General features: G+C 30.0%; 2 protein-coding genes and 1 non-coding gene across 3 annotated transcripts; 1 reads left to right on the forward strand and 2 right to left on the reverse strand.

The window, feature by feature from the left end:
• Window positions 1-3,058: 3,058 nt before the first annotated feature.
• LOC110648398 (uncharacterized) lies at window positions 3,059-6,419 on the reverse strand. Its single transcript, XM_021802615.2, has 2 exons — window positions 6,289-6,419; window positions 3,059-4,044 (listed from the first exon to the last, which is right to left on the reverse strand). Exons 1-2 carry the CDS (start codon window positions 6,416-6,418, stop codon window positions 3,392-3,394), a joined length of 783 nt encoding a protein of 260 aa, XP_021658307.2. The 5' UTR covers window position 6,419; the 3' UTR covers window positions 3,059-3,391.
• Window positions 6,420-6,486: 67 nt separating this feature from the next.
• On the forward strand, window positions 6,487-6,558 carry TRNAP-AGG (transfer RNA proline (anticodon AGG)). Its single transcript has one exon. It is a non-coding gene; the product is annotated as a tRNA-Pro (tRNA).
• Window positions 6,559-10,241: 3,683 nt separating this feature from the next.
• On the reverse strand, window positions 10,242-16,846 carry LOC110648394 (transcription factor GTE6). The gene is made up of 10 exons (XM_058151638.1): window positions 16,627-16,846; window positions 16,299-16,424; window positions 15,740-15,958; window positions 14,424-14,501; window positions 12,245-12,469; window positions 12,010-12,108; window positions 11,847-11,905; window positions 11,025-11,175; window positions 10,685-10,915; window positions 10,242-10,588 (listed from the first exon to the last, which is right to left on the reverse strand). Exons 1-9 carry the CDS (start codon window positions 16,627-16,629, stop codon window positions 10,703-10,705), a joined length of 1,173 nt encoding a protein of 390 aa, XP_058007621.1. The 5' UTR covers window positions 16,630-16,846; the 3' UTR covers window positions 10,242-10,588; window positions 10,685-10,702.
• Between the last annotated feature and the right edge of the window lie 710 nt (window positions 16,847-17,556).

Consider the following 17,556-nt stretch of genomic DNA (forward strand, 5'->3'; position numbering starts at 1 on the left):
AAATATATCAACTAACTAATTAGTTTCAGTAAAATAGAAAAATTAAATAGTAGTGTTTTTCAAAATATAGGAATTAATTAATTAGTTTCTTTAAAATAAAATGACAAATAGCGGTGTGAATAGTAGTGATAGAAAATTTGACAAAGAGACTAAATAATTTAACAGAATATTTTACATGTACTAAATAGTATATTTTTAAAAATATAAAGACCAAGCAATTAATTTTCTTAAAATATAGAGACTAAATAATAATTTTTTCATTAGTATATTTAAAAAAATAATTTTTTGATAACAGTTTCAATAACAATACCAAACATACTCTTAATGAATAAGTCAATTCAAGCTCAAGAATACTGAATTCTTTAAAACTTATGAGTAAAATAGCAACGGGTATAATATATGCGAAAATTATCATACCTAAACTTGATTAATATTTTCAAAATCTAAATTTATCTTAAACATAATTAAAATTTATTATCAATTATACAAATCTGTCATTATTATCCGAAAATACCCAAATTATTTAATTTTATATTTTTAATTAATAATTTACATAAAATTTTATATTTTATTTTTTAATAATTTTATAAAATATTTAAATTTTATTTTATATAAAATAAAATATTTATAAATATTATTATAAAAAATATATTTTATATTTAATTAAATATTTATATAAACAGGTTTTGATAATAGATCCGTAATATGTAAAACTCAAACTCATGATGAATATTATTTTTAAACTGAATCCGTTTTAAATCTGATTATATACTACCTAAATCCATCTTATTATGGTTTAATCAAGTTGAATACCTAGGAAAACTCGATTCGTTGCTATTCCTACTCATGGATAAACTTGTTTATAAGTTAGTTTATTTGAACAAGCTTATGAATTAACTTATTTAATAGATTTGTGAATCAATTTGGACTCATTTATAAGTTCATTAAATTAGTTTATTATATTGAAATTTGATTTATTTATGTTAATTATTATATTTTATAATGTTATAAATATATTAATATTATTTAAAATTATATTATGAAGTAACATATTAAATAAAATTATTATTTAAAGTAAAATATAATTATAATTAACTCGAAGTTTTATGACATTAATAAAGTTATATTTATAATTTAAATTTAAAGCTTTTATTTATTTTCATGAAAATAATTTTTTCACCCTAAAAAAAAAGCTAAAATATTAGATGATACGTATATTTTTCAACTTTTAATTTGTTTTTAGATTATAAAAACATATTTGAATAATTTTATAATTCATAAAGTTTGAATTAAGGAAAATAATTTATTTTTTTAAAATAATTCATTGAGAAATTAATTTTAAAAATTTTTCTTCCGTATTTTTAAATTTTTTTTATAATTATTTTTTTTCAAAGTATATATTAAACTTCAATAAAAGTACTTGTTAAATTTAAATAAAAAAATTTTATTAAATGATATAATACTTATATTTATATAAAAATTAAAATTTATTTAAATTAAAATATCAATTTGTATTTATATAAAAAAATATGAATTCATTAAATTGAAATAACAATTTTATATTCAAAGTATGATTCTTATTTTTTTATATATATATTTACTATTTGTTAAGTTAAGATAAAATTATAACATTAAAAAATTATTATATTTTTTTATATATACACATATTAATATTTTTAAACTTTTAATAATGTATCATTTAAAATTAAAAAAAAAATCAATATTATAAATTTTAATCAATCTATTAATTATATTGATTTTACAATTAAACTAAACCCTAATATATTATGTTAATTATTAATTTTTTAAACAATATATATTCATTTATTTAAATATTTTGTTTTCATATATATAATTTGTTTTATATGCTTTGCACGTGATTATATACTTTTTAAAAATTTCAGATTCATAAAAGTTTATTATATATTACATATTATTGTTGCATATATATATATATATATATATATAAGTGCAATAGTATTTACATAGGACACATAAATTTAATTTTAATTAAAATTAACTTATATAATAATGTAATAAGAATTTTAAAAATGTACATATAATTAAAATAAAATTTATTTTATATCAAATATTTTTTAATGAATTTATAAGAACTTAAATTAAAAAAGTTTAAAAACATTAATAAAAGAATTCATATGTTTATTTGATAAAAAATATTTTTTTTCTTGTTATTTGACGTAAATTCAAATATAACTTTATTAATATATTTCTACATAAATAATTATAAAATAAAAATATATATCTATTACAATTTATTAAAAAGTGATTCATATAAAATAAAATATTTAATACGCAAGGTATTTTTAACTGATGTCGCCTTCATTCATTTATATTCAACTAAGCTGAGTGTTAAACCGTCGAATATTAAACTGAACTAGTCTTAGTGAGACTTTAGTTTTTTAAAAAAAAAACAACCTGACCAGATTTACTCTGATCTTTCACTCTTACCTGAAGCTAGAAGGTTACTCGTGTCCACATCAGATGAAACAGTATGAGTTAGGATAATGACTTGGTCAGATTTCTCTCTTTCCTTGAACGTGTCCATGGTGGACAAGAGAAAAAGTGATGGGTCTCTCGTGCAAAACTTGATGACTCCCTCGAGCTTTCCCGATGGAAAAAATATAATAATAAATAATAAAAAGATAAAAAAAAATAATAAAAAATAATAATGAAAGTTTCAATAAAAAAATTTTCATGCTTAGGAATAAATAAATTAATAAAAAAGTAAAAAAAAAAAATACATTTTTATGTTTAAGAAGAGATGAAAAAAAAGCAAATTTAAGAAATATAGAAATGAAAATAGTCATATCTCTCACTTTTTTCTCTGAGCTTAAAGAAAATTGAGATTTAAGAAATAAAATAAAGTAAGACTTATTCTTATCCTCAGTTAATTCACTCTCCGTTCCAAACATGGTAAATAACTTACTTAACCATCCTTACACTTATCCAACCAAACCCTTAGTCTACCTCCACCTATTCCTGCCAGATCCTAAATCCATTACATTACTAAGCACTTGTGCCAAATTCAAAACTAAGATAACATAATTAACTTCTTAATCCTTCTGATTTTTTTTTGTTCTAACCCAAAAAATGGATTAAAATATTTAAATTGTTGTTACTAGAATAGCCCAATTTCATTTAACCTATCAACGCCTCCCTAGCCTACAAACCTCAAATACAGAAATTTTTTTCCCCACCTTGAAACTCTAAAAAGGGGGAAAAATAAAGGGTGTCTCAATTAATGAGGCAAACAAAAAGAAAAAATGCCCTTGGGCACATTCCAATCCAGGGCTTATCACAATCCACTGAACTAAAATTTGGTTCTGGCTCTTCATAACCTTATAGACCTCTTGCCTTGAAAATCCTCCTATCACAAGTTTTTGAAAGCAGACTCATGTTGAGGTTTCTTTGGAGTCAATCTAGCCAGCAATGCTTTGTTGTGACAATGCTCTGTGTCAACAAAGTAGAAATTCCCATTGGCCTTAAATGTCACGAAAGGCCTATTAGTCTCTGGTGGCCGAATATCAGCAAACTTAATAGTCTTCGGAATGTATGTCGCTAACCAGGACATCATCTCCACCTCAAAACTGTCTGAGCCAGGATGCCATCTAAGCTTGTGAATATAGGGGCTAACGAACCAATGAAGGGCAGCAGTTGTTGAGGCACTAAAGAATATCACTGAAGACGCAACTGCACCCTTCAAGATGACGTTCATATCTGGAGATGTCATAAAGGTTATGACAGGACCCAAGGATACAGAGAGACAGCATGTTGAAAGAGACAATAGTTTTACTTTCTTGATGGTCGATGAGATCGGACCATAATAAACCACCCCAGTCTCTTTCCCATCCTCTCCAGCTTCTTTCCCATTGCGTGGTCCAATCCTGATCCTACTTTCATCTTCTGTTGTCCTAGCTTGAGATGCCCATCTTTTCTGAGAAGCCACAATCTGGATAGGACTACTAAAGTCACGTTTGGCACTCCAAATGTGAGACCTTGTGCCAAACCTACAAGGATGGTAGCCTAAAATCAAGGAAGAAATCAATATCAATAACAACCCATGGATAATGCAGCTTTAGAAAAGGCTTTCAATCAAATTCTGTTATTCACATGGGAAATAGTGAGTCCTACCCATCCCTAACCTCACCCCACCCCTCCTAGAGAGGCGATTGAGGCAGTGTAGAATAAAGTAATCATTACTTTGCAGTTCGTGGAACTAAAACAATTTTGGAAAGAGAAGCAACAAGAGAACCAAGAGTTTTATGCTAAAGTCTGAACTATTCAGATAACATCTGATAAGTTACAACAGAGAAGTAAATGTTAAATAAATGAAATAAATAAAATAAAACTAAGAATAAATAAGTAAAATAGCTAAAATAGAATATAGATTCTATCAAAATGAGATAAACATTAATGAGTAATACAATAAGAACCTTATCAATTTCAAGATATTGCATTGAAAACAATTATAATGATAATACAAAATCAAATCACCAAAGTGAACAAAAAGAGAAGTTAACAGATATTAAGTATATTCTACTAACAAATTGTTGAAGCCACATGGTAGGAATTGCAATGAAACTTGGAACTTGCTCCATTATCAAGGGCGAATCAAAGATCACATTAATATGAAAAAGCATCACCAAATTAACAAACAAAAATAGAGTTAAAACTATGGATCCTACAAAAAAAATACGAAAAAGATATGCAGAAGCTGAGACACTCTACAAGTTCTCAAGTCTGGTTTGCTAGGATTATACTAAACTCAGCTAAGCCTTTATCCCAAAAATTTGGAATCGGCTATATGGATTCTCTTTCTCCACTCTAAACGATTTTGGGTTAAATCCTCAGAAATGTGTAATGCTTCTAGGTAGGTCAGGTTGTACTACTCTCCTCCAAGTCAGTTTGCTAGGACTATATGATTAGAAAAAAGGTTCAAAACAATGTACTCACTCCTCTATTAGAAGTATGATTAAATATAAATATAAATGGCAGGTAAAAAAGTACTAGCATTGGCCTCCATTGACGACAGCGTGATCCACTTAGAACTTTTTAAAAAATAAGGCACGATATATATTCACACTCATAAGAAAGAATATTGGTGAAATAACAATTTCAATTTTTCACCAATCAATGTCGTATTACATGAGATACAAACATATTCTTAAATTTAAGTCTGCAGAGGCAGGAATGTCCCCTTTTTCATATGAAAGAAAAACACTAACGCTAAGGTGATAAGCAAGCAAATGAGTGAAAAGACCCATACATTCACTGAATTTTGAGGTGACTCATACTTGTAATAAACTTTATATATATATATATATATATATATAAACTTATAATTGGTAACTCATATGTAAAAACTTATATAAATTCGTACGCTTCTATATTTATAATTGGTTTTGGATTCTTAAAATGCATAAATAATTTAAAAGCACAATACAGTAGCCATAGACATTCCCAACTTTAACAATTCAAATGTTTGCAATCTACTAAGGCAACATCAAACTATTCATAAACACATCTTCGATTATAATAACTAAGCATGGAGTTCACATAGATTCTGAAATTGCAGCACACGACGAGATTCAATCAGGAGAGAATCATGCTGGTAACAAGCAAAAAATGCCTACAAAGACTATAAACTTTACACAGCATTGGACCTGACAAGGCACCATTAACGACTAACGCCCTATGGAGACACTTAAGATATCGAAGCAACACAAAGTTCACAACTTTGTAACATTGCAGATAAAATTATAGAAAAAAAAAAGACTAAGTTTTGGAAAAATATTAACTTATCACACAAATTGACAACACCACTTTAGGAAGCTTCTACACAATGAGATGGTTACCCACCTTTCAGTTGATAAAATCCTATTAGGGTAATAAAAAAATTATGGGTCTTGTCTTCTACGCTCCTCACAGTGATTTTTAATCTCAACATTCTGAATCCTAATGGATTAAACAAATTCAGGAACCTTTCTATATAGCAAAAACTCCAAGTATACTTTACTCTTAAGAGCTAGAAGAACAAACCATCAAAAAATTAAAAAAAAAAAAATATATATATATATATATATATATTAATTGTTTTGCCCGATCAAATATCAAAGCAAGTAATCAGAAACTATGGATTAAAACCTAAGTCAGGCACTGGCTGAGATTTTCTTTAAACAGAAATGATGAAGTAAAAGAAAAACCCTAATTTAGTGTCATATAAAGGAGAAATGAAAAGATTAAAAAGGGAATGACGAGGAAAGAAACCTGAGAAGACGGTACTTGTGGATGCGAGGGTTTTGGTCTGAGATCGAAGCAAGTGGAGAAGGGCCGCTCTAGCCATTGCTCTTTTCAGTTTCAGAGTTTCTCGAGTCCTGGAGGCGCAGAGCCCTCGCATTTGAAGGACGCCTGTGGCTTCAGGTTAAGACTCTTTATTAAAGTTCAGTTATACATTAACGGTCATAAGGGCATTTGGTCTAGTGGCATGATTCTCGCTTAGGGTGCGAGAGGTCCCGAGTTCAATTCTCGGAATGCCCCTTAAAAATTAAAATTATTTTTCCAAAACTATATTATAAAATAATAAAAATTATTTAGTATTTTTTGAATTATTAAATATATATTCATAAAAAAATAAATAAAATACAAAGAGCGCTTTTAGTATTATTAAAATTCTTGTATTTTAAATATAAAAATTATTTTTAAAAATATATATTTAAATTTTTTAAATAATTTTTTAATAAATAATTAATTATATATATAAATTTTTAAAAATAATTCATCTTTTTTTAACGTAATTAAAAATTTAATTAGAAAATAATTGACGATTATATTTTTATAATATTTGGAATCTTAAACTTAAGAAAATTTTAAAATTTTGAAAATAATATTCTAAAAGTAATTTTAAATTTTAATAATTGAGATAAGATTATTGTTGAAATTTAAAAATATTTAGATAAAATTAGTATTTAATACCATAACCTAATTTTTATAGATAAATTTAAAAATAAAAATAATAAAAAATATATAATTATTACACAGTAAATATTTTAAACATATTTACGAATTTATGTGGCACACTCTATAATAAAATAATTATCACAAAGTAAATTTTTTAAGCATGTATAAGGCAAATTGCCAAAAAAATTCTAACATTTGCTATTTTTACAATTTTATCCCTTTTTTTTTTAACAATTTCACCTCAACTTTTGGTACTTAATTTAATTATTCCCTATCATGAAAATCAGTCGTTAAATTTAATAATAACACCATATCATCGTATATAATAAGCATTATAATATTTTATTAACCACTAACTTTGTCTTTAAATTATCCTAATAATTCATAAATTAAAGAGAAAACTCAGGTTCCTTAATCCAAGAACAATTCTGCTCCACTAGTTCATTCTTTTTTTATTTGTTCTTGCTCATGGAAGAGTGAACCAATTGAGTAGAATCGATTTTGAATTAGAGATCCTGAGATTTCACTTCAATTTAGGGATTATAATGATAATTTAAAGACAAAGTTAGCAGTCAATCAAATATTACAATGTTTATTAAACATGATGACATAGTATTATTATTAAAGATAGGATATAATTAAATCGGATGTCAAAAGTTATTGTGAAATTGTTAAAAAAAAGTAAAATAAAATTATAAAAATTACCAAAGGTTGGAAATTTTTTTTGAGTATATATATATTCAAATTGATGCAATTGTTGACAATTTTAAAATTTATGAAAATTTTATTGTAAATTAATTTGGAGGTAAGCCAAATGACAATTAAGAAATATCTAAATCCAATAATAAAATTTGTAAATATTTATGTCAGAAATTAAATATTGAAAATTTACATTTTAGCATCACTAAGCAAATTCAAATTCAAATCTCTTCTTCATAAATGTCCCAACTAAAAAACTAGTTCACCCCCATTATATATAGCTTATATAATAAGTTGTTTTATACAGTTATGCACCCATTCTAGAAGGGGTTTGGCCAGCAAGGCTCCTTGATCCTTACCATCAAATTCCTCAAAACTGCTGCATCTAGAAAGCCTTGCCCAGTAAGTTCCTTGATACCTCCTTAAATCCTTTGTTTTTTCTCGTCAACTCTTCTAGCAACTCATTCCTTCACCACTACCAAGTTCTTTGCTTCCTTCTTCCATTCTTAATAAAATAACATATAAAATAATCTGCCCTCTAGAAAACTTACCAGTCTCTCCAATTTCTTCATTTATAATCCTGGGGGTCTTTGACAATCCAGCCACCAAATTACGCACACAAAAGTTCTCATCTTTAATCTCTTCTCTCTCTCTCTCTCTCTCTCTCTCAATCCATTTTCTTTTAACATACACAGAAATGGAAAACACCATTGAAGAATTTGAAGATGCTCTCTCCTTATGTGACCTTTCTGATCTCTGTGACCATGAAACTGAACCCAGCAATGAGATTCCAAGCTCCCCTTCAAGCCAAGACTTCTTTGAATTTATCTCAACCTCAGAAACAAACTCTACGGTTGATGATAATATCATCTTCTGTGGGAAAGTCATTTCCTGCAGAACAGAAGACGATCAAAGAAACCCACCTTTCAAATCATCAACCTCTTCATTGCTAACCAAAAACAATGCTTCAAATTCATCCTCCAAGCATTCTTCAAAGAGTGGTACTTTTCGTTGCCCGTCTGCTAATTCCAGGAAGCACAAGGTTATGATTGGATTGGCTAGGATTCCAAGCAAAATGGAGCTTAGTGATTTAAGGGAAAGGCAGAATCGGCGGATTCCGTCGCCCATGATCCCGGCAGTAAGTTCTGGTGAAGCATCGGGCGTTAGTAATGGTGTAAGTAGTGGGAAGAGTCATTGGAGGCTGCTCAGACTATTCAGATTTAGATCCCATGATGTTGCCAGCATGTTGCCCAAGACTTCTTGCATTTCGCTAGCACGGCCTTGTATTGACTAGATTTTGCTCCCATTTTTGTACCATATTATACCCTTTCTCAAATTTTCTTTTTATAATATATCAAGATAGTTCTGAAAATGTTGGTGAGTTACCTTTGTGCATTCTTGAACAAATGAGTTGTTTGAAAGAATACAGAAAACTAGACCAGACCAAACCTTGACAGTTTGAAAAGAACCAAGATCTTTTATTTTTTAATGCCCAAATTCGCGAACAACTCTACCTATGTGAGCTTAGTAAAACATAACCGGTCCCAAGCTTAAATAAAGGAACCTATGTGAGCTTAGTAAAACATAGCTAACCCTAAGCTCAAATAAAGCAAGCTTAAATAAAGGAACCTATGTGCGCTTAGTAAAACATAGCTAACCCTAAGCTCAAATAAAGGAAAAAATTTACATAAGATTGCTAGCTAGCGTAAAATATGCTCATATCTCATGACAATGATGTCCTTGTGATATAAATCGTTGGCACGTGCTCACACACTTTGCCAATGATGAATTCTCCTCCCCTTTTACTGAAAATTATCTCATTTAAATGTTTTTCTTTTCTCGCTGCCACATAATGTGAACTTCAAAAAGCTATAAATCAAAGACGGAAGAAAGCTGCATGAACAGAAAGATATTGTGTAGATCTAAAGCATGTCTCATTAATGTCGAATCCAAGCAAGATATGTTTGATATTTGAGTACCCTTCTCAAATAATGATCTATACGATCAAATAAACTCTCTATTCCCATTAAATTGAACTCAGTTGCTAAGCAAAAACAATCGTTCAAATTCCTTTCATATGAAGGCCTCCAAATCTTCTCTACTGCCACAGGTGATAACTGGGAGTTCCCGCAATCAATCGTGTAATTCAAGGAAACATGATGACTAAAACATGTCAAATTTAACTTTAAATTAATTTTTAATATCTTCTGACTAACATATTTAAGGAGGTATTTTTCGTAATATCAATTCCAGGGCCAACCCCGACACCAATGTTTCCAGCGATGGCAAGTTGGTGATAAAGCACCAATTGTTACTGGAAATGGTGGTCGCAACATGATCGCTGGGGTCTATTCTTGCCGTTGAGATGTAGATCATATCTTGCAAGAAGATAGACTAGGGTTTCACTTAGGTGTAAGAAGGTCTAGACTTAGTCAATTAGGATGAAGGAAAATGGAATGCATAAAATGTTCATTTTGTAGTTTTATAGCACCTAGACTAGAAAAATAGTTACAGTGAGAGTAGATTGATTATTATTTAAAAAAAAAAAATCATGAACCAGCACATTAAAACAAGCAACTAACAATATTTTACTATATAATGCACACAAATATCACATTTTGAACCCATTCATCTGGTGCAACTGCTAATTGAAGATAAATAATCAATCAACAAAGCTCGTCAGATTCTTAGAGAAGTGAGATGTATTACCGTCATAAATTTTACAATGCAACTACTGCCCAGGTTGAAGGAGATTACAAATTGCCAGAATAGACATTGTCGTCCCAGCTTGTTTGCTCTTTTTTTGTTTTTCTGAAACAAACTGCACCTCAGATTGACTTACTTGCAGCAATGAATAATCATAAATATAATCACGAAGCAAAAATAAACATTCTTGCTGCCTTCCTCCATAAACTGTAAGACATGATTAAGAGTAAGAATTGGTACCCAGAAAACTGTTGGTCCACATGCAATGCAACCAAAAACAAAGCTGAATAAAAATACACTTAACTGTAGTATAATATGGTTAAGTAGAAGCTTTTTTACTCTTTTTCTTGGCAGTTTTTGCAATTGCCTCAAAAATCTCTTTTTTCCGTTTATTGTTGCTATTGATATTGTTGGTGGCGGTGGTGTTGCCGTTATTGTTATTATTATTGCCCCCTGTACTTGCTGCATTTTTGCTCTGAACTTCCAGAGCATCTTTCACAAAAAATTTTAACCTCCAAAGGGTGGATTCGCTCTGCAAAGGGAACAGACAATATTCCGATGGTTTGTTTCTTTAAAAAATGGATTGTCCAAAAATCTAAAATAAGAAGATAAGAAAGAAGTGATAGTATAGAAATTATAACCTGTGCATCAATATCAAGGTCCACCTCTTCCGCCATAGCTTGAAAACCTGGATTATTTTGAGCAACAATCTCCAATGCTTTAGTGAGATCTTCAGGAGACAATCTTGAAAGAGCTGCCCCAAGCTTTCGTTTCTCTTCGGTTGACATTTTTCTTATACGCATTTCCAAATTAACTTTAGTTAACAAGAAAATTACCATGCAGAATATAATTTCATGCAGGAAAAAAATACCTTCAATTTATAAATGATAGCATTCTTAATTGAAGATCTTTATACAAAGCATTTTAATTGAAATGCCAATGCAGTCATTAAGGTGTTTGGTGAATTAAGTCCCATCAATCTGTACTCTACATGCCTTTGAAAAGTCAGTCAGGTTATGTCCATAAAACTAGAAACAATGCCTGATCCACAGCATGATTGCACTTGCCATTACATTAGTATAATAATTCACAGCAATAGACAAGAACATGAAGTATAATACAGAATGCTAAAGTTTAAACATTCCAGAGCTCATAGGATAGAATAGACAAAGATTAACATGTTTCACCATTCAGTGGTGTAATTTAAAGATGCTGCAATAAGTTATGTTTCGATTACTCAAATAGGGAAGATGGTATGCAGCCACATGAAAGCTTCAGTAATAAAGAAGTATAAGATAAAGATACGGCAAAGACAAATTAAAGTGTTCCATTTGCAATATTAGGATATGCACTTCTTGTTTCAAAGACAGAATTTGGCAAGTAGCGGAGATCTAGACACACCCATAGCAAATGCAATGCAACTTCTACAGTAATAGAGTTCATTATAAAGTCACAAGGCAAACCTGCACTTTTGAACAACCATGTCTCTAAGTTCATCCAAATGCATATCAATCTCATAAAGCTGAAAGTAGTCAATTACAGTGAGTCAAAACATAACCTGCTTAAAGAATTCCATAGGTAATTCTAAAATGTTTCTTTCATCAATCTATATTTAGTATAATATACCTCATTACTTAACTCCCTTGCCATTTTAGCATGAACAGCTTCTTGAGCAAATTGCATGTCCAACTGAGCCTCTGCTTCCTCTATTTCTCGTCTTTTCTCCTGTGGATACATTGATTTGAATGTCAATAAAACAATCTTGCAATCAGAAAAAGTAAAACAAGAAAGTGATTTGGCAAATCTTTTCAGCAAATAACTAAGTATGACAACATTAACTAAAAGCTCGAAAACACACAACCTCTTCAGTGACTTTAGGCAGAAGTTGCAGCCACTTCTCCTCAAATTTTGCCAGCAAGGTTTTGGCCATAACATGAACATCACTTCTTTCATCATTATATTTCATTGCATTCTTAAAAACTAACCTCACATCAGCACACATCTCCCTAACATTCTTATATCCAGTACCATCCTTCGCCTCCATTTGATTTTTTATGGTACTGAAGTCCATGGGCTTATCAATAACCTTGCAATTAACAGAAAAAATAAAATTAGTCGGTTATATCCAGATGCAATTCACACCAAATGGTCGGTCAATCAACAACCAAAGTTGAAATGGTAGAAAACTATTAAAATGCTGGAGAATGTTCACAATCAGGTATTAAGTAGCCTAATTTTCTTTGTATACACTTAATCAAGCCAAACATACATTACTACATGCTAAACACTTTTATCTTGACTTGCAGATAAGTCAATGACCATTGTTTTGTTCTCACTAGGCTTTGAAAACAAATCAATAAGGTTGTCACATGAACATGAATGTGTATTTGGTGTGGGCTTTTTGATCCTATATTTAGTGGCAATAATATAGAAAAGGGGAGTTAGTTGTGGTACTATGTAATTTCAGTTTTACTGATATGAGGTTTTCGTTCCCTGGGACTATTGTCTAACCCCATGGAAGCATGAATGCCATACTTCTGTAAGTTAAGCCAATATGAGTTTGAAGTTAAAATAGCATTTAGTTTGGGAACTCTCAGTTATAAGCAAATCTGCAAACTCAGGCAGAATTGTAATTGCAATAATTTCCTATAAAACATGGGTATTACACTTTATTGAGTCACGTCTTTCTATAGAAATTCAAAAACTCTTAAGGTTATTATCCTTGAGATCTAGTTGTTCTTTTAGCGTGTGTTTTTTTTCCCCTTAATTTTAGTAGTAGTAATCATTACAAGGCATTATGGAGTTGATGACCTCGAAAAATATTTCCTTTTCTTTTAAATAATCGGTCTGCATTACAAATAGTTAAGTAATCTAATGATTTACATGGACAATGACAATAATAAGTGCTTTAGTTTACAGTTGAATCCAGGTGTGCCTAGTGTCATTTCTCTCTCTAGCTCTCCGTTCTTATTGCTTGTGCACTTATTATTATTAGTAGTATTAGTATCTTTCTTCAAGTCAACTTCCATATTTCCCCATTCTCCCCTTATCACCTAGTACTTCATCTAATCACAAAAACAATATAAACAGTGGTTCTCACATTTCTTTTCCAATTTTTTCTTCACCTGGCACTAAGCAAAACCACACAAACAAAGCTTCAAACTTTATATGCAGCTGCTGTCCCAAAAAACCTGCATTTTAACCTAATTCAAATCATTAATTTTTCACCAATAAACTTCATTATTTACTAACCATTGCTCAAATCCTAAATAATTTACATATTATGCATCAACTTCAACTCCTATAATTCCCTATTTAACAAACCCTAGTCACCATGATGCGTTGCACATCGATTCAGCAGGGAGTTCTTGAGTATTATATATATGGGTTTACAAACTTCCCCTTATGAGCTAGCTTTTGAGGTGGAGTTAGACAGGTTCATATCATTTGGTATCAGAGCCTCACTCTGTATGGGTCGGTGGGCCATGTACAAAGGTTCCCTGCTGTTCTTCAGGAGAGGTCGGGGTGAATGAGTCATGACCCCGGTTGCTTCACGAGGAAGTTCAATCTAAAGGGGCCGGGCATTATGCGTCCCACGTCGGTTCTGCAGGGAGGTCTTGGGTGTTATATATATAGGGTTTGCAAACCTCCCCTTTGTAAGCTAGCTTTTGAAGTAGATATAAGCACGTTCATATCACACCACATAGCACATTCACACAATTCTGTCCCAATATGTCCTAGGTGGTCAGGAACATAGATTTGCTTGTACATCTAGATTGTGGAAAGTTTCACAGAGACACTCTTCTCTAGATTCTCAAGGTAAGGCTTGAATTGCACCCAAAAACCACAGGCAGAAACAAAATTTTAAGTGCAGATAAAAATAATAACTTTCTTTTTTCTAGAGCAAAAATGTAAGCAATTTATTGAACCTTAACCAGCAAAGCATTGAAGACTATGAAGAAGAAGAAGAAAGAGGAAGTTTTCTACAGTAAAATAGCATGCCAAGATCTATAAAAAGTCAAGAAAAATACAAAATTTACCTCATAATAGTCATCTAAGCCAAGACCTTTGACATCTACAGGTTGCATAAAGGGCCAAGCCCACTTGTGCTGTGTGATCTGAAAGTAATAGAGAGAGTACATCACATAAAATACCTTGTGACTTCTAATTGAAACACAGAATTCTGTTTTTAAACCTCCAAGCATCCATCCAAGGATGATACCCAAAGGCAAAGATTTGATTGATAAGCAACCACTAGAAGTAAAATTTACAAAGATAATTGATCTAATAGAAGATATTAAAAAAACCAATGAGCTTTAACCTAGTGGTACTGGAGTAGCCTCTAGGGTTATAAGTTTCGAATTCGAGCCCTGGTTGGAACCATTTGTACCAAAAAAAAAGACAAAAAAAAGTTTTAATTCTCCTAACATAAAAAATTACTAATTTATTATAATATAATGAAAAATGGTATGTGTCACCATGTGGCGGTAAAGGTATGAGTCTGAGTTTACCAAGTAAAAGCACATTTTTTTTTTTTTTTTTTTGTTGGAGATCCAAAGCACATAAGTTTGAATTGAATAAAACAGAAAAAAAGTATTGCAGCTTTCCATGAAATTTGGAAAGGAGAATTAGGTTGTGAAAACACTAAAAATGTTTTGTTCAAAGTCAACTTAATTCTATGAAGCTCTATCATCATCTTGAAATGTCATAATTTGCTCAAGGTATGATCTTCATAAATTTCTATCTTCCAATGCATGTCCCAGTATTAAAGTTCTACAAATACAACTCCAACAACTGATTCCCACGTTACATGTGAAACTCTAAGTAAATTTGATGGATATAAATATTTAATGGAGAAAAATATTGCTCTGACATTTAAATTTAATGTTTGCCCCACATGTAATAAACTGTCCGTGTTCACTAAACCAGTTTATATCACTGAGCAACTGTTCACACATGCTCTCAATTGTATCCATTCAACAGGAGGAATATAAACATGAACATATTGTGTTGTTAATCTGATTATGACCAGTAAAGGTTAGAAAGTAGATGACTTTCAATTTCTTGCTTTGGGCCACTAATTCCTAGTTATACTTTGTGGGTGTTTAGCAGTAATTTCCAATAAGGTTTTATGAAAGAATTTCCTACATCATGGAAGTTTCTACAAGATATTGAAGGCTGACAATTCTTAATCCACTTTAAAATTTGACAATGGAACAAATTTTGGATCAGTTGAAAATACAGTAGGAAGAAGTTGAGCAATAATCAAAATTAATGAAACTATGGCATAAGCTAGTAACAATAACAAGACGCAATAACTAAAATCAAATATGCCATTGCAAGTATCAGAGATTGCCTGGCGCAGTATTGTGCCAAATTGGCGCATCAGCTCTTGCATTCTCTTTCCAGCAGCTGCCTCCCTTTTCGATGCATCTTGTTGCTGCTTCCTTATGCTAGGTACGTGTCTCTCCTTGTCTTTATCCTTCACAATCGAGCTACCTTTTGAACCTCCAGTCTGTTGCTTTTTGCTTACATTCAAGTAAAACTGTTCAACCTCATTTACTCTTTGCTCCAGCTACACATTTAAAACAAGATTACTAAAAAAGGGCATCTCCAATGCTTAAGAATTCTAGCTTTGCAACGTTCAGGAAATCAATCATCATAATAAAACAAAAAAAGTAATAACTTAACAACAACAATAATCCCAAATTTAGAGTCGGCTATATGAATCCCTTTTCCCATTCAGCTCTATTAGACACAATAACTAACTTAAATATTACTAAAATCTTCCAAAAAAATTGAAAAGAACACAGTTTATCTTTGAAACTAACAAAAAAATGCATTAGCAGACATCATTATTGAGCACTTTATGCAATAGGAGATTAAATTGTAAACCAGAAATAGCAGAATTTTACCTTATCAACCTTGTTGAAAAGTTCATCAACACGATGCTTGAAACCCTCAGCTTCCACAGAATCACCTTCAGAATTTCCCATTGGGGCATTCCCAACATCTGGAATCGATGAACTTAATGGTTCCATCTGATGGCCAAGCCAAACAAAAAATCAAAAACAAGATAAGAACAGAAATTGTAGGAACAAATAGAGAATACTACAGAGATGATAATACAAAGGAGTCTACAAGCATCAATTATCTATTTCCAAAACAAAAATCGAATCGTAAATTCTTATCATTCATTAAAAAAATTGAAATATATGCGTAAAGAGAAATAAAAGAAGCTACCATGGATTGAAGAGGAATTGTAGATTTGCTAATGTGAAAGAGGCAGTGAAGGTTTTGCTCTGGAACTAGAAGGAAGCAGACAGAGACAGACACTGCTCTCCACACTGCAGCGAAAGTGAGTTTCCTTCAACACAGCGCTGTTGTTTCTTCTGTTTACATTATAAACGACTTCGTTTTCCACCGTTTTCGGCCGAAGTTCCAATTTGGCTCCCAACTTTGGTACGATGATAGAGATGCCGAGTTCCGATACCATGAGAATTACCCTAAAACTGAACCCGGTTTTTATTTTAAATAATCCAACTTGAATTAAAGTTAATTATTAATTATTCGAATTTTTCTCAAATTGTATTATTATTATAAAAATATCTAAATTATTTAATTTTATATATTTTAATTAATAATTTTATAATGTTATTTCTTAATTAATAATTTTATATTTTAATATTTTAATAATTAAATAAAATATTCAAATTTCATTTATTTTATAAAAAATAATTTATAAATAAAAAATATTTTTTTTATAAAAAAATATTTTTTATAAAAATATTTTTTATTATTTGCTAGCACTATTAAATTAATTATATATATATATATATATATATATATATATATATATATATATGTTTTTACAGATTATCAAAATTTATAAAATAAAAAATAATTTTTTTAATATTTTCTTTAAAAATAATTTATTTTTTTATTAGAAAAATAATTTTTGGTCATCAATTTTTCTGATTATCTTAAATATGAAAAAATTTAAAAAATATTTTTAAAAAAAATAATTTTCATAAAATAAACAAAGCATTAAATTCTATTTATTTAAAATATAACACATAAAATAGGCTTGTGACGAACTCGTTTATAAATTAATATGTTAATTTTACTTGTTTATTTGTTTTATATGCAGAAATGAAGTTATAAATAATATAA

The sequence above is a fragment of the Hevea brasiliensis genome, chromosome 8, assembly GCF_030052815.1.
Source record: "Hevea brasiliensis isolate MT/VB/25A 57/8 chromosome 8, ASM3005281v1, whole genome shotgun sequence".
Lineage (NCBI taxonomy): Eukaryota > Viridiplantae > Streptophyta > Magnoliopsida > Malpighiales > Euphorbiaceae > Hevea > Hevea brasiliensis.

Bases quoted from the DNA above. Each gene is read 5' to 3' on its own strand.
- LOC110648398 (XM_021802615.2), bottom strand. From the start codon at position 6,418: ATGCGAGGGCTCTGCGCCTCCAGGACTCGAGAAACTCTGAAACTGAAA. The intron at 4,045-6,288 runs GTTTCTTTCCTC...CCTTGATTTTAG, and splicing joins CACAAGTACCGTCTTCTCAG to GCTACCATCCTTGTAGGTTT.
- LOC110648394 (XM_058151638.1), bottom strand. The intron at 14,502-15,739 runs GCAATCTCTGAT...TATTACTTTCAG, and splicing joins TTGGCACAATACTGCGCCAG to ATCACACAGCACAAGTGGGC. The intron at 12,470-14,423 runs GTAAATTTTGTA...GTTAATTGCAAG, and splicing joins GCTTAGATGACTATTATGAG to GTTATTGATAAGCCCATGGA.